At 39.3% G+C, this 26,029-nt stretch overlaps 1 protein-coding gene and 1 pseudogene across 9 annotated transcripts in view; one reads left to right on the forward strand and one right to left on the reverse strand.

Annotated features, from left to right (window-relative positions):
* Positions 1-26,029, forward strand: part of Erc1 (ELKS/RAB6-interacting/CAST family member 1) — a 365,559-nt gene that overhangs the window by 17,952 nt on the left and 321,578 nt on the right. For all 9 annotated transcript variants that reach the window (XM_057764045.1, XM_057764072.1, XM_057764063.1 and 6 more), the window contains exon 2: positions 8,035-8,858. In XM_057764045.1, coding sequence (XP_057620028.1) covers positions 8,190-8,858 — 669 coding nt within the window. In that variant the 5' untranslated portion in view covers positions 8,035-8,189. The remainder of the gene's footprint in view (positions 1-8,034; positions 8,859-26,029) is intronic.
* LOC130876399 (caspase-6-like) lies at positions 14,046-15,949 on the reverse strand (annotated as a pseudogene).

Raw genomic sequence — 26,029 nt, forward strand, 5'->3', positions numbered from 1 at the left:
GTTGCATGTAGAAAGTGGAACAAAGATGTAAGTTTTCTTTAATGTGTAAGTTTCTTTTCTTTTTTTAAAGTCTACTGTTCGTAGAAATATTAGCAATCACTGTTCAGACCTCTGTCATTGGTCATTGATTACCATGAAAATTAGTGCTGAATGGTCCTTATTTAATGTTTTAGTTTATAGTGAGATTTTTAAAAAACAATAGCAGATCGGTGGTGGTGCACACTTTTAATCCCAGCACTCGGGAGGCAGAGGCAGTCTGATCTCTGTGAGTTCTAGGACAGCTAGGACTATTACACAGAGAAACTCTGTCTTGAAAAATCAAACAAAAAACCAAGCCAAGCCAAAATAAAACAAAACAAACAAACAAAAAACCCGATGAAAATAATGCTTTCTTATTTTGTTAGACAAGGCACTGTCTTGTACCTGGTACTGACCTTCAACTCTCAGCATCTGCCTCAGCCTACCAGATGATTTTTTTCTAACAAAACAGTTTTTTAATTTTTTTTTTTTATTATTTTTTGTGTAGCCATTGGAAACAACTTGGGGTCATTTCTTTCTTTCTACCATATCTCTGAGATTGAACTCAAATTGTTGGACTTGGTGGAAATCACCTTTACTCAGTGAGGTGTCTTCACTGGCCCAGATTTTTGTTATACTTTTGATATTGCCACACACTGTCATCTCCAAAGTTTACCCTTGAGAGTTACACCATCAAATCACAAGAATTTCAGAAGGAACTAGCAAAATGGCTTAGCAGGAAAGAGTGCTTACTATGCAAATATGAGTACCAGAGTTTGGAGTCCAGCATCCAGGTAATTGCCCACCTGCCTCTAATCCCAGAACTCTGGAGACAGACGATCCCTGGAATAGACTGCTTAACTAGACTAGCCAATTCAGTGAGCTGGGTTCAGGTGAGAGATCCTGCCTCAGTATATAAGGAAGAGAGTAATCAAAGATAGCATATCAACATATGGCCTCTCCAACTGTGTGCATACACATCATGCATCCATGCACATGCAAACATTACATCCATGCAAAAAAATCACAGAAAAATTCTTAGCTAGCTTTGGCCACTTGTGACCCAAGGGTTGGAATTATACCTGTGTGTATGTAGGCACATGCATGTTCATCACTTTGTATACTAGTGATTGTATTGTATGCATTCTTTCACAACTTACCTTTCAATTTTATAGTATATTGTAAATGTCTTTGCATGTCAGGTAAAGATAAGCATATTTAGGGTTTAGAAATAACATGATTTATTTAAACCAGTTTCTTGTTGGAAATTTACATTCTTGCTGGTACAAATGATACAGTAATGAGCATCATTGAAGATTTACCTTGGGACCTATTAAACATGAAGACTACTTTAAAAAGTGAAGCTTGTAGATGTTGGCCATGATGGTACATGCTTGTAATCCCAGCGCTTGGAAAGTGGAAGGAGGAACATAAGGACTTTAAGACCATTCTCAGCTACATGACAAGTTAGACAGACTAGAATACATGAGATTCAGTCTTAAAACACAAGCAAAAAGGCAAAACTTATGAACTGGAGCTGTAGCTCTGTGGTAGAGTTCATGCTTATCATGTGCAAGCTCTGGTTCAATCTCCACTGCTATAAAAAAATTAAAAGTTGAAATTTCCTTTTAAAATGGTAGTTCATTTCAAATTTTAGTTCTGCCAAATTGTACTTCAGTATGATCTTTAAATCTTTTTACAGAGAACTTAAAATGAATATTTCTTGACCCTAGCAATTTTATAGCTTTTTGAGAAAACAAACAGACAGAACTAGTTCCAGGACAGGCTCCAAAGCCACAGAGATACCCTGTCTCGAAAAACCAAAAAAAAAAAAAAAAAAAAAAAAAAATTTAAATACAATGTTTAAAATTTTTAACTCATTTTCAGATAATAAATGATAATTACTGAGGAATATAACCTAGCACAGCAGGTTAGTCTAGTGTCTCTGAGGTTAGGCCAGAATTTTAATGGCAGTGCTTTAACTAGCTAATGGTAGTCTGTTACATTTTGCATCTTCTTGTAAATGTCTCATAGCACATTACATGAGCCTATTCAATTATAATTAATGTAGGTTACTCTAACATGTTGCTGTTAAAGCATTTCCTAGTTCCATTTGTCTTAGGAGTATTTGGTGTTTTCTCTGGGAAGATGTTTTTGGTTGTAGAGAGCTATTGTCTCCCACCTGTTAGGACCGAGGAAGAGATTGCTACTGATCGTTCCAGGCTTTTGTAGGAAGAGTGAGAATTCAAGGGTCCATACAGTTACTATGTGTGGATGTATATTAACTTTGGATACACTACAGGATTCTGAGTAAGAGAGTAAGTGTATCTGTGGTTGGGGTTATGTGTTGGACATTTTATATTTTTTATGACTTAGAAGCTTTGTGGTGGCATGGTAGTGCCCAGGCTTGAATTCAGTTTTGTTGTTCTATTTTGAGAACTCATTGAGACCATACATGAAAAGTGGTATTTGGAGTGTTGTGAAATGGCTTAGATAGCAAAAAGTTTGACACCCTCTGCTGTTAATCTTTCACCTAAAAGGTCACATTTAATTCCATGTATATGAAAAGTCCAGAATAGGCAGAAAGAAGGTATGAAATAATGATTTATTGCCAGGGCTTGGAGAACTGTGAAATGCTAAGTGATTGGTTTTGGTGTGTAACATTCCTCTTTAAAAATTTTTTTAAAATATTTTTTATTGTTTTTATTAAGCTATATATTTTTCTCTGCTCCCCTCCCTTCCTCTTCCATGGTTGCCATGCTCCTAATTTACTCAGGAGATCTTGTCTTTTTCTACTTCCCATGTAGATTAGATCCATGTATGTCTCTCTTAGGGTCCTCTTAGGTTCTCTGGGATTGTGAATTGTGGCTGGTTTTTCTTTGCTTTATGTCTAAAAGCCACTTATGAGTGAGTACACATGATATTTGTCTTTCTGGGTCTGGGTTACCTCACTCATTATGATGTTTTCTAGATCTAGAGTTCCTTTTTGATATTCTGCAGGATGAGGGGATTGTGTAGGATGGATGGGGTTGTGAACACAGTTGAACTGGATCTGAGGATTCTGCATTTAGATCAAACCAACCAATGATAAAAAGTATTTAGAAAAAAATACTTTTTCTGTATCTGTATTGAACATGTACAAACTGTTCTTATCGGCCAGGTTGCAGTGGCACATGCCTTTAATCCCAGCGCTCTGGAGGCAGAGGCAGGTGGATCTCTGGGAGTTCGAGGCCAGCCTGGTCTACAGAACTAGTTCCAAGACAGCTGTTATACAGAGAAACCCTGTCTCAGACAAAACAAAACAAAGCAAAACAAAAAACTGTTCTTATCAGCCACTTTCTTAAATATAATAAACATCAGATTATTTTTTAGAGTTTACATTTAGTTAGATATTATTAATGGGACCAGAAAGGACTTAAAATATAATGGTGGATGTGCGTAAGTCTATGGGAAAGCCATTTTATATAAGAAACTCAGGTTATGGATTTTAATCCCTCCAATTTCTTTCTCTCTCTCTCTCTTGTTCAGTTGTGTTGTCCATATACGTTCTGGGAGTTGAGCCACACACTGGAACATGGTCAGCTAAAGTGGACTGTACCCCTAAAGAAAGCTGACTCTCTTTTCTTCCAGAAGCCATCAGCTGTTTATAGCCCCTCAGTTAAGGGCATGTGTAGGGCTTTCGAAAGCCCTCCCCACTGAATGTTAGAATGTTGACGGGTTTAATCTTGTGTAGGCAAGCCGCAGCTGCTGTGAGTTCATTAGTGGAGTGGTTCTGTCATCTGAAGACACTGTTCACTGTGGGTTCTCCCTGACCTCTGGTTCCTAAAATCCCTCCGCCTCCTCTTCCTCAGTGGTCCCCAAGCCTTGGGGAGGAGGTGTGATACGGATGTCCCTTTGGGAATTGAGTGTTCCACAGTCACATACTCTCTGCACTCTGACTAGCTGTGAGTTTCTGTGTTAACCACCGTTACTGCACAAACAGGGAGTGGCAATACGCTACAGAGAGAGTTTGCAGGGCAGCTTGGTATTTTGTCTGTTTAGCAAAATACTTTTTTAAAAAGAGTAGTAGGTTCACCCTTGGGTTGTGAGCTCCCCAACCATAGGTTCTTAGCCAGATTTTCAGTACCAGCATGTGTTTCCTCCTCTGGAGCAGTTCTTAAGTCAACCAGAAAGAGATTGGTTACTTCTATAACATCTGTGGCATCCCGTTGATTGCTGTTCACAGATGGGGAATATTGTTGATAACTTTTATTTTTCCTCGAGTAGCCTGCATAGCACCTATTATGAGAACTAGGCACCAGGGAGGAGCCTTACTGGTCTTTACCAACTTGATTTGTATTCTGTGGCCAATGTGTGTAGTGTCTTCAGAAATCAGATCTTACAATTAAGATCTGGCTGTCAATCAAGAGCAGTGGCAGTAGTCTGTATTTTATTTTTTTCCAATTTGTCTTTCTGAGGCAGAGTTTTGTTGGAGATACATATCTGTAGATATCTATAGATACATTATATATCTCAGTATATATATATATAAATCTATCTATCTATCTATCTATCTATCTATCTATCTATCTATCTATCTATCTATCTATCTATCTATCTATCTATATATCTCGATATAGATATCCTAGCTTGGTTTGGAACTTGCTTTGTAAAAACTCATGTTGGCCTTCATTCTCCCCGTTGTTTAGTATTACAAACAAATACAGCTATGCCCAGCTGGTTTAATTGTATTATTTATTTTATCTTTCTTTAGTTTTTGAGATGTGATCTTACTGTGTAGCCCAGGCTGCCTCAGACTCGGTGTAGCTGGAATTATAAGCATGCTGATATGTCTGTCTTTATAATAAAGTCTATAGTTCTTTATGAGAATATGATGATCTGATACGACTTTGTTTCCCAGAATTTTTCTCAGAATATGATTGGGCATTATGCAGTATCTTTTGATCATCCACATTATTATATGCACAGTGTTACAGATAAAGCACTAGGAAGCCTTGCATCATGATAGGTTTACCTGCTAAGTTAGTTTACGCAAAGTGAGGAGGGAGGCTGGAGACATGGCTCAGTGGCTAACAGCAAATATTATTTTTTAAAAAGATTTATTTATTGTTTTAATTAGGTGTGTGTGTGTATGTGTGTGTATGTGTGTGTGTATGCACATGAATGAAAGTGTCTACAAAAGTCAGAGGTGTCTGATTCCTCTGGAGCTGGGGTTAGAGGCAGTTGTAAGCTGTCTGATGTGGATGCTAGGAACCAAGTTCAGGTCCTCAGGAAGAGCAGTATTAGAGTTTATACTATTACAGAAGCCCCAAGATCCTGACATCCATATCAGAAGGTGTACAACCACTTGTAACTCCAGCTCCAAGGGCTCTGACAACCTCTGAGAACACTCGCAGTCACACATAATTAAAAATCTTTTTTTTTTCCCAAGGCAGGGTTTCTCTGTGGTTTTGGAGCCTGTCCTGACACTCACTCTGTAGACCAGGCTGGCCTCGAACTCACAGAGCTCCACCTGCCTCTGCCTCCAGTGCTGAGATTAAAGGCGTGCACCACTACCACCTAACTCATAATTAAAAATTTTATTTTTTAAAAATTAGTTTTTAAAAAATGTTGTAAATAAAGGATTATAGACCTGTAATTTATCTTGCACTGGGGATGTCTTCTTTATGTATCTAAAATAGTCTTAGTAAGTATTTGCTCTTATTATATTGGATATATGAAACTTTGTGTGACTGTATGACTATATGTGTGTGCATGCATACACCTGCCTGTGGAGGCCAGAGGCTTGGATCTCCTGGAGCTGGAATAACAGGCAGTTGCGCTTCACCCTTGTGGGTGCTGGGAACTGATCTCAGATCCTAGGGGAGAGCAGCAAATGTTCTTAATCACTAAGCCATCTTTAATTTAGTTATTTTTATTTTATGTGTATGAATGTATGTGCACTACATGCATCCCCGCTGCCCATGGAGGTCAAAAGATGGCATTGTATCTCCTGGAACTGGGGAAGAGATGGTTGTGAGCTGCCATGTGAGTGCTGGGAACCAAACCTGGGTCCTTTGCAAAAGCAGTAAGTGTGCTTAACCTCTGAACCATTGCTCTAGCCTCTCCTTTTTTTTTTTTTTTTTTTTAAAAAAATTGATTCTGTGTGCATATGTGGATATATGTATGTGAGTATGAACACCATGGATATGTGGAGGTCAAAGGACAACTTTGTGGAGTTGGCTTTTTCCCTTGACTTTGTGTAGGTTGTGGGGATTGAACTAATTCACCAGACTTAGGTATTAGTTACTTCTCTATTGCTGTAACAGAGCACTACACCAAGGCAACTTGTAAAAGAGTTTAATTGGCACTAAGTTCCAGAGGGTCAAGAGTCTGTAATAGTAGAGCAGAGACATGGTGGTAGGCATCTGGAGCACGGCCGAGAGCTAACTCAGAATGGTCCAGTGACATGCCTTCTCCAACAAGGAAGGCTATACCTCTTAATCCTTCCTAAACAATTTCACCAACAGGGACCAGGACCAGATTTTCAAGCATATGAGCTTGTGGGGGCCATTCTCATTCAAACCACCACATGTGACAAACACCTGTATTCATGAATTCATCTTGTGGCTTTTTTTTTTTTTTTAAGTATATGGCCTTGGCTATTGTCTTGGTAACTGGTTTATAGACCACACGGACTTCAAATTTGTGGTGACTCTACTGCCTTGCCCTCCGCCCCACATGCCTGGCTAGTTTGGCTACTGTACTTTTAGTCCTCCCTGTGATTGTGTGAATGAGCTGGGGGAAGACTGACCCACGAGAAGCATTTGTTTTCTCATATGGGAGCATGGCTAACTTTTTATCTATCATCTATCTATATCTATCTATCTATCTATCTATCTATCTATCTATCTATCTATCTATCTACCTACCTACCTACCTACCTACCTACCTACCTATTCTTGAGGTATTAGTTCATGTCCTCCAATGGAGTTTTAAATGCTTGAAGGTTTTTGTTATGTTTAAGGAAATATTATATAGGTTTGTTGCTGTTAATAGGACTTTGTTTTTTTGAGGCAGGGCTTCACGTATGTGAGTTTCACTTCAAACTGAACTTTGTAGATGAGGATGACCTTGACCCTGCTGTTTCTGCCTCTTGTGTTGTCATTACTTGCATGTGTGTGCCATAACATCCATTTTATGCAATGCTGGGGCTCAAGCCCAGAACTTTGTTCATGCTGGGCAGATCTTGTTTCCAAATGATCTATATTCCCAGCCTGAGTTTATTTTAAGTTAAAAGCTCATTTTCTCCTGTCCCACTCCTACCCCCTCCCCCCGCCGTGTGTGTATGTGTTTGAGTGTTGGCAGTCATCAATCTTAGGTGTTGGTCCGGCTTTCATCTTGTTTGAAACAAGGTCTCTTTGTTCTCCAGCTGGCTCCTAAGCTTCTGGGAATGTTCCCTTCGTGTCCCATCTCTTCATAAGAGCACTGGAATTTTAGCTGCGTGCTGTAGCATATAGTTCTACCTGGGTTCTGGGGTTATGACCTCAGGTTCTCACTTTACCCATGCATAGATACATCTTCCTAACCGTAAAAACTATTTTCTAATTGTTATTCCCAGTGTATATGAAAGTATTGGTATTTAAATATTAATCTTGCATCTGACTAGTATGTTTAGCTGTTATTAGTTCTGATAATGTGTTGAAGTATTAATGTTTATATATTGATCTTATATATGACTAATGTATTGAGTTCTTTTATTAGTTCTGATAGTGTATCCAAGTATTGATATTTATACATTGATCTTATGAGAGTAATAGTCTGAGTTCTGTTCTTCAGATATGTGTCACTTTGTAATTATCAGTTGATACTCTCACATTTTCAGTTAGAAAAACATTGCATTATGGGTAATGTGATTTTTTAAAGCTATGAGAATACTAATGAAAGGAGATTCTTCCCCAAGTAAAGGTAATAGAACATTTCTGAGAAGGGAAATATTTATTATTGGGGATTTAATGTGTGATCTTTTCATTACAGATATGGCATAAGATATTTCTTCAAGATTGGACAGCTGGTGACCTGCTATTTTTGATAGCCTTAAGCTGACTTTATAGCCATAGAGAAACCTCACGGAATTACGTTGTTGTTTTTTGCTTTACACCATTTCTGGCGCCTAAGTTCATCCTGCAACCATGTATGGAAGTGCTCGATCAGTGGGGAAAGTGGAACCAAGCAGCCAGAGTCCTGGGCGATCACCTCGGCTTCCACGGTCCCCTCGCTTAGGTCATCGGCGAACAAATAGTACAGGAGGGAGTTCTGGAAACAGTGTTGGAGGTGGCAGTGGGAAAACCCTGTCAATGGAGAATATACAGTCCTTAAATGCTGCCTATGCTACATCTGGCCCCATGTACCTAAGTGACCATGAAAACGTGGGTTCAGAAACACCTAAAAGCACCATGACACTTGGTCGTTCTGGGGGACGCCTGCCTTACGGTGTTAGGATGACTGCTATGGGCAGTAGCCCCAATATAGCAAGCAGTGGGGTTGCTAGTGATACCATAGCATTTGGAGAACATCACCTCCCTCCTGTTAGTATGGCGTCCACTGTACCTCACTCTCTTCGTCAGGCAAGAGATAACACCATCATGGATCTGCAGACACAGCTGAAGGAAGTACTAAGAGAAAATGATCTTTTGAGGAAGGATGTGGAAGTAAAGGAAAGCAAATTAAGTTCTTCGATGAATAGCATCAAAACCTTCTGGAGCCCAGAGCTGAAGAAAGAGCGAGCCTTGAGAAAAGATGAAGCTTCCAAAATCACCATTTGGAAGGAACAGTACCGAGTTGTGAAGGAAGAAAACCAGGTTAGTTTTTTTTGTACATTTATCTTTATGGGTTGAATTCAAATATATAAATAAAACAAGGGATTCCTTTTCCTTCCTGTCTTAGATTTCTCCCATCTTTGTTCCTTTATTTTTTATCCTTTTTACTTTAGAATTCTGTTTCTACTTTCTTAGTTTTTTTCCAGATTTTGGTCCTGTACATGGTCCACAGGTATGTTCAAGCAAAATACTTACACACATAAATTAAAACAAACAAAAATCTTAAACTGGTTGGTGATGGCACAGGCCTTTAATCTCAGCACTCATAATACAGAAGCATTTGGATCTGTGTGAGTTCAAGACCAGCCTGGGCTACACAGTGAGTTCTAAAAAAACAAACAAAAAACTCTTTAAAATTTTTGAGTACTGCCTTGGCTACATAGTGAATTCAGGGCTAACTTGGGGATATAGATTGAAATCTTGTCTCAAAATTAAAACCAAACAAACACAGGACTGCAAATGCAGTTCTGTGGAAGAGCAGTTTCCTAGCATGTGGAAGGAGATTCTTGGACCTGTCTTGCTGCCTTAGATTGTTTTGAGTGTTCCAGGGTTACAGTTTCATGAGTCATTACCTGTATTGGAGTGGGTTTTTTGGTAACACAATTACATTTGAGTCATCTTTACCCCTGTAAGTAACCCCTCACACATATTCTTATAAGTAACTTTAATAAAAAATTCATTGGTTCACCAAAGTAAATAAGTAAAAGGTTCAATATGCTTTTAAGCAATTAAAGTCCATTCAGCTTTCTTCCCCTATATGTGTAGCTTAGGATGGCATGGAGCTCTTCTGTCTCCACCCTAAATGCTCATGTAGCCTTGTGTTAGCTTGCCTGACCACTAGTCTAAGGTGATCTTTTCAAGAGTAGCCTCTTTGTCACTCAGTCTCTCTCTCTCTCTGTACAGAAATTTATAGCAAATTTGGTGTTAAACAAAGATACTATTGAATTACCTACTCATCGATGTGCCTTGCTGAAAATATAATGACCAGTAAGGTAGTTTTATTGTCTAGTGACTTGGAAACGTCTATTTTATTGAGGAAAAACATTACTAGCATTTTTAAAATTTTGAAATAGATAAAGTATTTTCTTATGTCTATGCTTTAGAAAGTATGGGGGTTGGAAGAGAAATCCAGTGCAGTATCCTTTCTCCAATTATCACACTACATTCAAAGGCAAAATATTTAAACTTTCAAGAAGACAGTTATGGGTACTTCCATTTTTCTGGAAAAGAGACAGTCCACAGGTTTTTCATGCCAAGAAAACCTTTATGTGCTGAAGCGTATGAGCACTGCTTTATCTGGGTCCACCCCGTGCTCTAATTAAACACCAGTGCACACCAGTGCACACCAGTGCTGGCAGAGACATTCTTCCCGCACCACTGTAATTACCACAGAGTTCTAAAATTGGTTAACTTCGGTTCAAAAAACAAAGGGTGCAATTTTAAAGACAGTACAGTGAGATACAGAGGCTGAGAATGCTAATTAATAGATTATAGTCAGCTAGTGGTAGGCCCCTAATTATATAGTGTATTCATTATCCTCTTCGTAGCTCCCAGAGGTCAGACATCTTTCATTTGTGAAGAAGACTGGTTTATTAGACTTTATAGTAATTAAATACATTTCTCTATTGCAGCTTGAGCCTGGGGATTTTGGTCCATTTTAAATGTTTGATCTGATTGAGCTGGGTCCAGAATCCTATTAGTATAAAAACATATTTGCTTAAGATTGTTTGGTGTGCCTGCTTCATTATTATGGCATTCTCGTAGAAGCTTGTTTCTAAAATAAGAATTCTCAGATGTTTTTATATCTTGGACTCCTTCTGTTACTTTACTTTCAGATAGCTGATGATTGGAGAGCTAGGAATGTGTGTTTGTGTGTGTGTGTGAGTGTGCACACGCACACATTTGTGTATGTGTGTATATCCATATGTGTTTTGACAGAGAAGTTCGTTTCTTCTAAAAAAATTATGACTAAGGAAGACTTTAGTGTGAGCTTGATGGAGAAGAATGAAACCTTCCTGTGAGATTTGTGCAATTGCAGAGCTAGTGAGAAGGTTTTGGATAAGTTACAGATATTTTATTTCAATCAGCTACTATACTTTTTTTTAAAAGGGTTGTTTGTTTATGTATGTGAGTACTTTGCCTGCATGTAAACCTGCACACCAGATGAGGCATCAAACCCTATTAGACATGGTTGTGAGCCACCATGTGGTTGCTGGGAATTGAAGTAAGGACCTCTGGAAGAGCAGAGCAGACAGTGTTCTTAACCTCTGAGCTATCTTTGCAGTTCCTTACTTTCTTGATTATGCCTTGTAAGAGTTCTATGTGTTGAATTTAGTTTAATGCTCATTTTAAAAATGATTATTTGATAGCAGAGGAGGTGACTCAGTTGGTATAAGGTAAGCCTGAGGACCTCAGTTTGATCCCTATATCCCATGTAACAGCTGGGCATGGTGAGGCGCACCTGTGATTCCAGCACAGAAGACAGCTTGCTGCCCAGCTAGCTAGTCTGGTGACATCTATAAACTCAATGTTTAAAGAGAGATGTAGTCTCAAAAAATGAGGTGGAGAGTGATTCTGGAAGACATGTGACATCAAGCCTTAGCTTCCATACAAACACATGGATATGTGATGTGCTTGTGTACTTGCATGCTCACATGCCTGCACATTCATGCACACACGTACACAAAATAATTATTTTAATGCTCTTTCACTGAAATTTTGTTTGAACAGAATATTCTGTTTAATATTTTAGGATATCAAGTGAAAGTGCCTTTAATTTTTTTGTTTGTTTTTTGCTTAGATTTTGGGCGTGTGTGCAGATACGCCTGTGCCGTGGTGCATGTGTGGAGGTCAGAGGACAGCTTTTGGGAGCTGGTTTTCATTTTTCTTGGTGGGTTCTGAGGAGCACACTCGGGATCTGGAGATGAATTCTTTTGCCTGTGGAACCATCTGGATAGCTCTCATGTTTTCTTTTTGTACAGAGTATTTATTATTTTTGAAATTTGATGCTACTTTTCTTTTATTGAGGTGCTCAGGTTTGAACCCAAGGTCTTCTATATGATAAACAAATGCTTTACCACTGAGCTATACCCCTATCCTAGGATTTTGATTTTAATTTTGTTTATTAGACTTTACATGCATAGAAATAGGTAAGTGAACATGAGACATTTCTTCTTAAAATTACTTACCTGGAATGTAGTGGGATAATTGGGAAAAATAATTCAGTGACTCAAAGTTGCATCAATATCTGTTATGGTTTACTTGTAAGAGTATTATTTTCCAGAGAATTGGGGGTTCTTAGTCTGTTCTTTCTCCTCTTGAATTCCATGATGTAATCTAGTGTGGGATTCTTTTTAAAATTTAATTTTTTGTTCTTTGGTTTTCTGAGACTGGGCCTCACTATATTAGTTTTTGATTTTCCTACTTGGCATTGAGTGCCAGGGTCTTGTTTGTGCTGAACAACTGCTGTACCGTTGAGTTACAGCCACTAGTGTTTCATTACAGCACAGCAGAATTGTTTTTAAGGATTTGCTAATTTATGATAAAATTTCAAAACAGCAGCTTAACTATGATTTGGAAGACACACTTTTTATTCTCTTTTGGCAAAAAGAATCAGAAAATGCATTTAGTCTTTAGGCAGAATAATCTTTATTTTTTTATAGTACTCAGGATCAAGGTGGCCAGCCATTTGGGGGCCAAGCACTTTATCTCTGAACCCTAGCTATAGTAATCTCCTTGTATCATGTAAATTCCAGGAGCTAAATTCAAGTTATCATTCTTTTTTTTTTTTTTTTTTTTTTTTGGTTTTTCGAGACAGGGTTTCTCTATGGTTTTGGAGCCTGTCCTGGAACTAGCTCTTGTAGACCAGGCTGGTCTCGAACTCCCAGAGATCCGCCTGCCTCTGCCTCCCGAGTGCTGGGATTAAAGGCGTGCGCCACCACCGCCCGGCTACATTCTTTTTTTTTTTTTAAAGGTTTTTTTTAAAACACACACACACACACACACACACACACACACACACCACCCCACAAGTGTGCCTGGTACCTGTAGAGGTCAGAAGAGGTCAATGGATTCCCAGGAACTGGATTTAAAGATGGTTTTAAGCCATCTTAATGGGTGCTGGGAACGACATCTTGGTCCTTTGCAAGAGCAACAAGTGCTTTTGACCATTGAACATCTCTCTAGCCCCCAGACTGACCAGTGTTCTTACTTTCTGAATCACTTTGTGGCGCTAGTTTAGTAGTGTTGATCAGGGAAGTCACAGTTTCATTTTACTTTTCAAAGTCATTCTGTGCCCGGCACCCAACATCCTCCTAAGAGTGCTGTTTGTGTCCATAGGTGTGTTGGAGGTCTCTACAAACAGTGGTTTACATAAGCAGTGGCTGAAGAACTAATGAAGAGAAATTAGCTCTAACAGTAGAAAATTAGTGCAAATATTTGGGTTTTAGATTTGGAGTCTTTGGAGGAATGTATTTTCTTTTTTAAAAAAAAGTCTTAGCTGGGCAGTGGTGATGCATGCCTTTAATCGTAGCTCTCAGGAGGCAGAAGCAAGTAGATCTCTGTTAGTCTGAGGCCAACCTGGTCTACAGAGAGTTCCAGGATAGCAGGAGCTACACACATCTTGAAAACCGAAAACAAAATTCTTTGTGGTTCATTTATTTTTTTCCAAAATGGGAATTAAATTCATACACAAAATACCTTAATTATAGTTAAACAAGATTTAAAAAAAGATACATGACCAAGTAAAATATGCTTGTTATAAATTACATAAGCATATGAATTAGGAAATGTTAAAATGTTAGTTTTAGATATTTATTAAATGAAAACAGTTTTATTCTTGAGTTTCAAAAATCTTTAAAAACATTGTACAATAAATTTGTACAAATTAGCTGGTATTTTGGGTAACCTTGCAGTTCATTAAAAATGAAATAAATGCTAGTAGACACTTATGCATGGTAGTTTCCTGAGGATTTCTGGTTTTTTTAAGCCCTTCCATGTTGCCCAATATATTTAAATATTAACAAATAGAAATAAGCCTTAAAACATTTTACATTGTTAGACCAAAGGCTTCAATGGACTGAGAGCTGTATAAAAGGGAAATGCGTGTGAAATACATGTAGATAAGAGAAATGGCTTTACCTGCTAGATTAGGGGCAGAAATGTAGCTTCTTAGCATTGAGGCAAAGCCAGTTGCACTTGGGTTTTGCAGAAGTCCGTGCAGCTCTGAGAGGACCCTCTGTTCACTAGCACGAGTAGCACCTTGAACTCAAAGGAGCTGCCCTGCCTTGCCAGCATCTCACACAAATCCTGAAGGTACCATGAGCCATTCGCAGTTCCTAGGTGAGAGAACACCCTTCTGGAACAGTGCTGCTGTGAGGAAGCCTGCCCCAGCAGGCAGCATGCACACCGAGGCAGCAGCATCCGCCTGTCTTTCTGATGACCCACCACATCTGGAAGCACTGGGCACATCATCCTGGTCTCCCTGATCAGGCTCTGACACTTATCTCCTTTGAACAAGCCAGTCAGTGTTTGAATTTCAATTTTGATGTAATATGTGTAAATGTGGTTGCCTCCACCATGGCTCAGAAAGACACAAGAAGCCACTAGCATCTACATGGCTTGAAGTTGACACGTCGTGAATTTTGGCAGTGAACTTTGGGATCATTAAAGCATTTCACTTCAATTCCTAGATCTGAAAAACGCTGGGGTCGGGTTGTCCCTGCTTCAAGTGCAGAAGAGCTCTTGTGTTTGAAGATTGTGTAATTCTTCACCTCTTCTAGCCCGTCTTGTCAGACATTTCCCTTTTGTAGAGGCATCTCTTTCTGTCCTGTTTTACTGTCATCTGTAGGCAATCCCAGGATACATTTTCTTAAAACGCTTTATCTATTTGATGGAGGCTTCAGTTCATGGCCATGCTTCGCCGTCATTGGAAGCGGCTAGAGAGCCTTTGACAGCTGTCACATTTGCTGAGTCATTCTGCTCCTAAGCGTGCCTGAGTGAAGTAAAAGGGTACGCGGGCAAGCCGGGCAATGGTGGCGCACGCCTTTAATCCCAGCACTCGGGAGGCAGAGGCAGGCGGATCTCTGTGAGTTCAAGACCAGCCTGGTCTACAGAGCTAGTTCCAGGACAGGCTCCAAAGCCACAGAGAAACCCTGTCTCGAAAAACCAAAAAAAAAAAAAAAAAAAAAAAAGGTACGTGGGGATAAGTAGCAGTTTGCCTCACCCCATGCCTGCTTACCCCTTTCCTTTCCTTCTTGCTTCCTCTTAAAAGTTTAACATTAAAAATTCATTTTACTATTTTCTTTGTGTGTGAATGTCTATTTGTGTGTCCATTGGCACACACATGCCACAACATGTGTGTACAGGGCAGAGGACACTTGAAGGAGTTGGTTTTCTTATTTCCACCATTGAGGTCCTAGGAACTGAGCCTGGGTCAACAGGATTTGTGCTTTTACATGCTGAGTCATCTTGCCCTCCCCCCAGCTTTATTGAGATATAATTTTGAAAGTTATTATTTCTTTGTTTCTTCATCTGATGTTTGAGAAGAAGAATTTGAAGAACGTGGTAGTAACTTGGCCTAGGAGTTCTTGGACAATGTAATGAATGACGTAAATGGCTGTTTGAGAGCAGCCATAGTTGCTGCCAGCAGAGGTGACAGGAGGAAAGATGACAGGGAAGGTCTATGGAGAGGGCGAACATTTGTGAGATAATTTTGGACAAAGACTGTCAGCAAGAGGAAAATGTTTTGTAGCATTATTAACAGTAGAGAGAGGACTTAGAGAGTGGAGCGGATTAGAGTAAGAAACAGTGAATTTTGTTAAATATTTGAATATAGGTTTCTCATAAGATTTTGGAAATACTGTGACCAATGAGTGTGACCTCAGGTACTTTGATGTGAATACTGTAATATGATGTTCAGGGAATTTACTGGAAGTGCAAAAGTAGAGGCTGCTGTCTGCTCCTGCACCTGTGCAGCTGGAGGACAGAGAAGTAGAGGCTGCTGTCTGCTCCTGCACCTCAGCATCTGGAGGACGGAGAAGTAGAGGCTGCTGTCTGCTCCTGCACCTCAGCATCTGGAGGACGGAGTAGAGGCTGCTGTCTGCTCCTGCACCTCAGCATCTGGAGGACGGAGAAGTAGAGGCTGCTGTCTGCTCCTGCACCTCAGCATCTGGAGGACGGAGAAGTAGAGGCTGCTGTCTGCTCCTGCACCTGTGCAGCTGGAGGACGGAGAAACTGTTAGATGGTAGAGCCTTACATGGATTTTTTTCATCCAGTTCTATTTTTTTGTGTTTTGGTTCAATAAATTATGTTATTTTTCTTTGAAGGCAAATGATCTCTGACAGTCTCTGGACTTTCTGAAAGTTACTGTGCACTATAAAAAGTTAAGTCCGTGTGTCTGTGGTCGTCTCTCCTAGTCTTTCCTTCTAACCAAAAAGTACAGTGGAGTTTATGTGATGAACTAGGAGGAAATTTCTGAAAAAGAGAAATATTGCAGAAGGTGTGCCCTCAGTGAAGAAACAGTTTCGTACTGGAAATGTTCTGTTTCTCCTGTACAGACAAAACTAGCATGCTTTCATGAACTGGCTCGATGCTGCCGTGTGCCTCTCTAAAAGTACAACTGTTTTCTGTCTGGAATTGGGAACTTAATCCTTAATAAACATTAAATACTTTCACTTATCCTTGTTACTGGCAGTAATGTTCATTGAAAATTTCTCTAAGCTGGGTGTAGTTTTGTGCACGCCTTTAGTCCCAGCGTTTGAGAGGCAGAGGCAGATGGATCTCTCTGAGTTTGAGACCAGCCTGGTCTACAGAGTGTGTTCCAGGACAGCCAGAGCTGTTACACAGAGAAACCCTGTCTCACAAAACAAAACAAGCAAGATATATTTTGTATATATTGTTTTTGTTTTATATATATATATATATATGTTTATATATTTTATATTATATATTTATGTTTATTATGTATTTGCAAAAATGGTACATGACTGACCATATAAATATATTTGTTACACTAAGTGGGAGAATTAAACATTTTTTACTTATTATGTGTACAATAGTCTGTCTGCATGTATGCCTGCAGGCCAGAAGAGGGCACCAGACCTCATTACAGATGGTTGTGAGCCACCATGTGGTTGCTGGGAATTGAACTCAGGACCTTTGGAAGAATAGGCAATGCTCTTAACCTCTGAGCCATCTCTCCAGCCCCAGAATTAAACATTTTTTATAAAAATAATAATGACAATAATTATACTTTTTAAAATGTTAGTATAAATAACATTTTAAAAAGATAAGTAGCATTTTTTAAATCTTCAAACTTCTGTCATGTCTGGCATGGCAGAAAGAGCTGTGATAGATCATGTTCATTTATTTAGTATCTTGTAATTTGTCTTAAAGTATATGAAAAAATAGACCTCATGCAAATGGGTTATCAGAAAAGGCAATGTCTTTAGATAATTGATTTTTTTGTTTGTTTGTTTTTGAGATAGGGTTTCTGTGTGTAGTTTGGCTCTCCAGGAACTTTCTCTGTAGACCAGGCTGGCCTCAAACTGTCAGAGATCTGCCTACGTCTTCTGTGATTAAAGGCATGCACCATTACTGTCCAGTTTATAACTGAGAATTTTTAAGAAAATTCAAAATTCAACAAGTAATAAATTTTTTGAAATATACCTTGTAAAGCATAAAATATGTTGAGATTAAACATATAATTCAAATTTACTGAGTCATACAACCATAATCGTAATCATAATCCAGTTTTAGGTGCCGGGAATGTAAAGCATCACCTTGGTTTGGGACCCGCACTGCTGAAACACCCAAACAAGAAGCAGTTTAAGTCTGTACAAGTCTCATGGTAGTTTCTTTTTTTTTTTTTTTTTTTTTTGGTTTTTTCGAGACAGGGTTTCTCTGTAGTTTCGGAGCCTGTCCTGGAACTAGCTCTTGTAGACCAGGCTGGCCTCAAACTCACAGAGATCTGCCTGCCTCTGCCTCCCGAGTGCTGGGATTAAAGGCGTGCGCCACCGCTGCCCGGCTTCATGGTAGTTTCTTAAAGTTGCAGTTTTAATCCTAAACCATCATTGGCCAATTAGCTCTCCATGCTTTGTTGTGCTAAATGCTTTGGCTTGCCTTGTTCTTGGAAGGATCTAAGGTTTTACTTATCCCCAAACTAGGTATATAGTGATAAAGTCCTTGGAACTCATCTTTTTAATGTTTTGTGTGTATTTAAAGTTTTAAATTAAGACTATTTATTACTTTGTATGTGTGTGTGCAAGATGTGCTCTGTGTGTGTGTGTACATACGTAAGCACTGCAAAGGATGTAGAGATAGAGGGGGATATTCACTTCTGGACAATGGAGGCTTGTTTTAGTAAAGTAACTATTAGAAAGTGTTCTAAAATTCTACAAGTGAAAGAGCTCAATTTCGAGGGCTCTGAATACTGGCACACAAGGTACACTGAGACACTCTTCTTGAGAATTTTGACCAGTACCCATTTATGCTTGACGAACACAATGTCATCTTCTCTGTGGCATCAGGCTTACAGAGTTCTGAGTCATTGTTGAGTTAAGCTCTGAACTGTGTTTCTATTAGTTATCTTAGTGGAATTCTCTGAGATCTCATTCATTTCTATTGCATTGCCCAAATTTAAGATTCATTCTTAAAATCAAGTTACTGAGAATGACAAATACATGGCTATTAAAATTCTTTTCAAGGTTGTTGGGATCAAACGCAGCCCTTACAGGTAAAGTGCAGTCTTGTAAGTTTCACCAGTTCTGTTTTAAGGTTTTATTTATTTACTTATTTTGTGTGTGTTCGTGTGAGCTGGAGATCACAGACATGTACATGCTGTTACATATATATGTGTAGAGGTCAGAGGACAACTTTTTGTGAGCCATTTTCTTTCCTTTTGCCTTGTTTTGAGTTAGGGTCTTTTACTGTCTCTGTTACTGTTGTACTGTGTATGCAAGCTTACTTCATACATGGGCTTCCCACTGACTTTCCTGTCTCTGCCTCCCATCTCACAGAGTGCTAGGATTATAGATGCCTGCCACCCTCTGTCTTAAATTTACATGGATTCCAAACTCAGGTTGCTCACTTGCTCTGTCGGTAGTTACCTTTTTCTGCTGAACCATCTCCCTGGACCTTATCAGTTTTTAAGTGAGGGCAATAAATTTTTAGTTGTTGCAATGTTTAAGTGAGAGTAAAGGAAATAGTATGTGTAAAATTGTGGACAAGACACTGGGTGTGGAGTTGCGTGCCTTTAATTTCAGCACTTGGGAGGTAGAGGCAGGTGGGTTTCTGAGTTGGAGGCCAGTTTGGTCTACATAGTGAAGTGAGACCCTGTCTCAGAAAACAACACAAAAAAGCTTGGACATTACTGTCTGACATAAATATGCAGTCCAATAAATGTTTAGTTGATCAAAGAGTTAAATATCACGTGAATATAAACTTTATGTATTTTTCAACTATGAATGTACCTTATAATCTGTTAGAAGAAGGCTGTCGGGGGGGGGGGGAGAAGAAGGCTGTCAGTAGCATGGGGCCTATAAGGCCTTTTAGAAAGTGGGTCACAATGCTTAATAAACATTGTAACTAACGTGGATAGCAGGTCAGCCTTAATACTCCTGTAGGAGTTACCAAGAACTTTGAGTAGGGTAATTAGTTTGCAGGGTTTTCAGTTACAGTGATGTTCATTATTTAACATTTTTATTTCCATAATGACTCATCTGTGAATTATAAAGTGCTTTCCCAAAAGGAATGTAATGCTGAAATTTTTTTTTTCCCTGCCCAAAGTGTGTGTTGTGTTCTGTTCTACCGTCTCTCCCTCCTGTAGTAAGGAGTTTCTGGCTGGTTATTTAGGAACTAAACACTGCAAATAATTTCAACTATGTGTCCTTGTGTGAAGAAAACTTAGCCTCCTAAAGGCCATGGAGAGTTCTTTAGTGTAGCCAGCTTCTGTTTACTCACTCTGCCGTTTTAAACTATTAGATTTTTCCACTCCTTTTCTTTTTAAACTTTTAACAAAAGGTTTTGCTGAAACCGTTTATAAATGCTTACCATTGAAAAGTAAACCATGTTCACATTATTCTATTTGTTTTGTTTATATTAAAACTGACTTTCCATGTGACAGACACACCTTGAGTTTTATGTATCTTTTTTTTTATTATTCTTTTTTACTTAAAATTTCCAACTGCTCCCCGTTTCCCATTTCCCTCCCCCTCCTCCCACATATTGCCCCCTCCCCCCGCTCCCCTCCCCCTATCCCCACTCCACTTCTCCTCCCCCAGTCCACTCCCCCTCCCTCTCGATACTGAAGAGCAGTCCAAATTCCCTGCTCTACAGGAAGACCAAGGTCCTCCCACTTCTATCTAGGTCCAGGAAGGTGAGCATCCAAACAGGCTACGCTCCCACAAAGCCAGTTCATGTATTAGGATCGAAACCTAGTGCCATTGTCCTTGGCTTCTCATCAGCCTTCATTGTCCGCCTTGTTCAGAGAGTCCAGTTTCAACCCATGCTTATTCAGTCCCAGTCCAGCTGGCCTTGGAGAGCTCCCAATAGATCAGTTCCACTGTCACAGTGGGTGGGTGCACGCCTCGTGGTCCTGATTTCCTTGCTTATGTTCTTCCTCCTTCTGCTCCTCATTTGGACCTTAAGAGCTTAGACGGTTGATCCAAATTGGGTCTCTGTCTCTCTCTCGATCCATCGCCAGATGAAAGTTCCTGTGCCATTCTCCTTGGCCTCTCGTCAGCTCTCATTGTCCAACACATTCAGAGAGTCCGGTTTTATCCCATGTTTTTTTCAGTAGCAGTCCAGCTGGCCTTGGTGAGCTCCCAATAGATCGGCCCCCCTGTCTCAGTGGTTGGGTGCACCCCTCATGGTCCTGTCTTCCTTGTTCATGTTCTCTCTCCTTCTGCTCCTCATTATAACCTTGGGAGCTCAGTCCGGTGCTCCAGTGTGGGTCTCTGTCTCTATCTCCATCCATCGCTAGATGAAGGTTCTATGGCGATATGCAAGATATTCATCAGTATGATTATAGGATAGGTTCATTTCAGGTTCCCTATCCTCAGGTGCCCCAATGAACTAACTGGGGACATTGCCCTGGGCTTCTGGTAGCCATTCCAGGTTCAAGTCTCTTGCCAACCCTTAGGTGGCTCCCTTAACTAAGGTATGAGTTTCCCTGCTCCCCCATCCAACCTTCCTTTACCCCCAATCACCCCGATTCCCCCAGTTCCCCTCATCCTCTCCTTCACACTTTTCTCTCCCCATCTCCCCTCATCCCCATCCCACCCCACCCCCCAAGATTCCCATTTTTTGCCCATCAATCTTGTCTATTTCCCATAGCTGGGAGGATATCTATGTTTTTCCTTGGGTTTACCCTCTTGTTTAGCTTCTTTAGGATCACAAATTATAGACTCAGTGGCCCCTATCCATGGCTAGAAACCAATTATGAGTGAGTATATCCCATGATCTTCTTTTTGGGTCTGGGTTACCTCACTCAGGATCGTATTTTCTATTTCCATCCATTTGCATGCAAAATTCGAGAAGTCATTGTTTTTTACCGCAGAGTAGTACTCTAATGTATATATATTCCACACTTTCTTCATCCATTCTTCTATTGAAGGGCATCTAGGTTGCTTCCAGGTTCTGGCTATTACAAATAATGCTGCTATGAACATAGTTGGACAAATGCTTTTGTCATATGCTAGGGCATCTCTTGGGTATATTCCCAAGAGTGCTATTGCTGGGTCCAGGGGTAGGTTGATCCCAATTTTTCTGAGAAACCGCCACACTGATTTCCAAAGTGGTTGCACAAGTTTGCAGTCCCACCAGCAATGGATGAGGGTACCCCTTTCTCCACAACCTCTCCAGCAAAGGCTATCCTTGGTGTTTTTGATTTTAGCCATTCTGACAGGTGTAAGATGATATCTCAAAGTTGTTTTGATTTGCATTTCTCTGATCGCTAAGGAGGTTGAGCATGACCTTAAGTATCTTTTGGCCATTTTAACTTCTTCTGATGAGAATTCTCTGTTCAGTTCAGTGCCCCATTTTTTAATTGGGTTAATTATCCTTTTAAAGTCTAGTTTCTTGAGTTCTTTATATATTTTGGAGATCAGACCTTTGTCTGTAGCGGGGTTGGTGAAGATCTTCTCCCAGTCAGTAGGCTGCTTTTTTGTCTTAATGACAGTGTCCTTTGCTTTACAGAAGCTTCTCAGTTTCAGGAGGTCCCATTTATTCAATGTTGCCCTTAATGTCTGTGCTGCTGGGGTTATACATAGGAAGCGATCTCCTGTGCCCATATGTTGTAGGGTACTTCCCATTTTCTCTTCTATCAGGTTCAGTGTGTTCAGATTGATATTGAGGTCTTTGATCCATTTGGACTTGAGTTTTGTGCATGGTGATAGATATGGGTCTATTTTCATTCTTCTACAGGTTGACATCCAATTGTGCCAGCACCATTTGTTGAAGATGCTTTCTTTCTTCCATTGTATACTTTTAGCTCCTTTATCGAAAATTAGTTGTTCATAGGTTTGTGGGTTAAAATCCGGGTCTTCTATATGATTCCATTGGTCAACTGCTCTGTTTTTATGCCAGTACCACGCTGTTTTCATTACTGTAGCTCTGTAATAGAGTTTGAAGTCAGGGATGGTAATGCCTCCAGAAGTTCCTTTATTATATAAGATTGTTTTGGCTATCCTGGGTTTTTTGTTTCTCCATATAAAGTTGATTATTGTCCTTTCAACATCTGTGAAGAATTTTGATGGGATTTTAATGGGGATTGCATTGAATCTATAAATTGCCCTTGGTAGAATTGCCATTTTTACTATGTTGATCCTCCCAATCCAGGAGCAAGGGAGATCCTTCCATTTTCTGGTATCCTCTTCAATTTCTTTCTTCAATGCCTTAAAGTTCTTGTCAAATAGATCTTTCACTTCCTTGGTTAGAGTTACCCCAAGATATTTTATGCTTTTTGTGGCTATCGTGAAAGGTGATGATTCTCTTATTTCCCTCTCTGCTTCCATATCCTTTGTGTATAAGAGGGCGACTGATTTTTTGGAGTTGATCTTGTATCCTGCCACATTACTAAAGGCGTTTATCAGCTGTAGGAGTTCTTTGATGGAGTTTTTGGGGTCGCTCATGTACACTATCATATCATCTGCAAATAATGCAAGTTTAACTTCTTCCTTTCCAATTTGAATCCCCTTTATCCCCTTATGTTGTCTTATTGCTATTGCTAAAACTTCGAGAACTATATTGAAGAGGTATGGAGAGAGTGGACAACCTTGGCGTGTTCCTGATTTTAGTGGGATGGCTTTAAGTTTCTCTCCATTTAATTTGATATTAGCTGCCGGCTTGCTGTAGATAGCTTTAATTATATTTAGGTATGACCCTTGTATCCCTAATCTCTCCAAGACTTTTATCATAAAGGGATGTTGAATTTTGTCAAATGCTTTTTCAGCGTCTAATGAAACGATCATATGGTTTTTTTCTTTCAGTTTATTTATATGATGGATTACATTGATAGATTTGCGTATGTTAAACCAGCCCTGCATCTCTGGTATGAAGCCTACTTGATCATAATGGATAATTTTTCTAATGTGTTCTTGGATTCGGTTTGCCAGAATTTTGTTGAGGATTTTTGCGTCGATGTTCATGAGTGAGATTGGCCTGTAATTTTCTTTCTTGGTTGGGTCTTTGTGTGGTTTTGGTATCAGAGTTACTGTAGCTTCATAAAAGGAATTTGGCAATGACTCTTCTGTTTCTATATTGTGAAATACCTTAAGGAGTATAGGTATTAGGTCTTCTTGGAAGTTCTGGTAGAATTCCGCATTGAAACCATCTGGTCCTGGACTTTTTTTGGAAGGGAGGTTTTTGATAACCGCTTCTAATTCTTCACGACTAACAGGTCTATTTAGGTTGTTCACCTGGTCCTGGTTTAACTTTGGTATATGGTATTTATCTAAAAAAGTGTCCATTTCTTTTACATTTTCCAGTTTTGTGGCATACAGGCTTTTGTAGTAAGATCTAATGATTCTCTGAATTTCCTCTGTGTCTGTGGTTATGTCTCCCTTTTCATTTCTGATCTTATTAATTTGCAAATTCTCTCTCTGCCGTTTGATTAGTTTGGATAGGAGTTTATCAATCTTGTTGATTTTCTCCAGGAACCAGCTTTTTGATTTATTGATTCTTTCAATTGTTTTCTGTGTTTCTATTTTGTTGATTTCAGCCCTCAGTTTGATTATTTCCAGTCTTCTACTCCTTCTAGGTGAGTCTGCTTCTTTTTTTTCTAGAGCTTTCAGGTGGGCTGTTAAGTCTCCAATGTGTGCTTTCTCTGTTTTCTTTAAGTGGGCAGTTAGTGCTATGAACTTTCCTCTCAGGACTGCTTTCATAGTGTCCCATAGGTTTGAGTATGTTGTTTCTTTATTTTCATTGTCTTCAAGGAAGACTTTAATTTCTTTCTTTATTTCTTCCTTAATCCAGGTATGGTTCAGTAGTTGACTATTCAGTTTCCATGAGTTTGTAGGCTTTCTGGGGGTAGCATTGTTGCTGAATTCTAGCTTTAATCCATGGTGATCTGATAAGATACAGGTGGTTATTAATATTTTTTTGTAACTGTGAATGTTTGCTTTGTTACCGAGTATGTGGTCGATTTTTGAGAAGGTTCCATGAGCTGCAGAGAAGAAGGTATATTCTTTCCTATTTGGGTGGAATATTCTATAGATGTCTGTTAAGTCCATTTGATTCATTACCTCCATTAATTCTCTTAATTCTCTGTTAGGTTTCTGTCTAATTGACCTGTCCATTGGTGAGAGAGGAGTATTAAAGTCTCCTACTATTAATGTGTGCGGTTTGATGGCTGCCTTGAGTTTTAACAATGTTTCTTTTACATACGTGGGTGCTTTTATATTAGGGGCATAGATATTCAGGATTGAGATTTCATCCTGATGAATTGTTCCTGTTATGAGTAGAAAATGTCCCTCTCCATCTCTTCTGATTGATTTAAGTTTGAAGTCAACTTTGTTAGAAATTAGTATGGCCACACCTGCTTGTTTCCTAGGTCCATTTACTTGATAAGCCTTATCCCAGCCCTTTACTCTGAGTAGGTGCCTGTCTTTGTGGTTGAGGTGTTTCTTGTAAACAGCAGAATGTTGGATCCTGTTTTCGTATCCAATCTCTTAGTCTGTGCCTTTTTATAGGTGAGTTGAGTCCATTGACATTAAGTGATATTAATGACCAGTGGTTGTTAACTCCGGTCATTTTTTTTAGTAGTAGATTTTGTGTGTTTCCCTTCTTTGAGATGTGCTGGTAAAGGGTCTCTAGATGTCTGAGTTACTGTGGTCATTGTTGGACTCCTTGATTAGTGATTTTCCTTCTATTACTTTCTGTAAGGCTGGATTTGTGGCTACGTATTGTTTAAATTTGTTTTTATCCTGGAAAATTTTGTTTTCTCCATTTATAGTGAACGAAAGCTTGGCTGGGTATAGTAGTCTGGGCTTGCATCCATGGTCTCTTAGTTTCTGCAGTACATCTATCCAGGACCTTCTGGCTTTCATGGTTTCCATAGAGAAGTCAGGTGTAAGTCTGATAGGTTTACCTTTATAAATAACTTGGCCTTTTTCCTTTGCTGCTCTTAGTATTCTTTCTTTATTCTGTATGCTTTGGGTTTTGATTATTATATGGCGAGAGGATGTTTTTTTTTGATCCAGCCTATTCTGTGTTCTGTATGCTTCTTGAACCTTCATAGGTATATCTTTCTTTAGGTTGGGAAAGTTTTCTTCTATAATTTTATTAAATATATTTTCTGGACCATTGAGCTGCGCTTCTTCTCCTTCTTCTATTCCTATTATTCTTAGGTTTGGTCTTTTTATTGTGTCCCATATTTCCTGAATGTTTTGTGATGAGAATTTGTTGGCCTTGCTGTTTTCTTTGATCAGCGTGTTTATTTTCTCTATGGTATCTTCAGAATCTGAGATTCTTTCTTCTATCTCTTGTATTCTGTTGGTTATGCTTGCTTCTGTAGTCTCTATTCGTTTACCTAGATTTTCCCTGTCCAGCTGGCCTTCTGTTTGTGTTTTCTTCTTTGCCTCCATTTCAGTTTTTAAGTCTTGAACTGTTTCCATTATTTGTTTGATTGTTTTTCCTTGGTTTCCTAGGGTATCACT

This window comes from Chionomys nivalis, chromosome 1 (genome assembly GCF_950005125.1).
Source record: "Chionomys nivalis chromosome 1, mChiNiv1.1, whole genome shotgun sequence".
NCBI lineage: Eukaryota > Metazoa > Chordata > Mammalia > Rodentia > Cricetidae > Chionomys > Chionomys nivalis.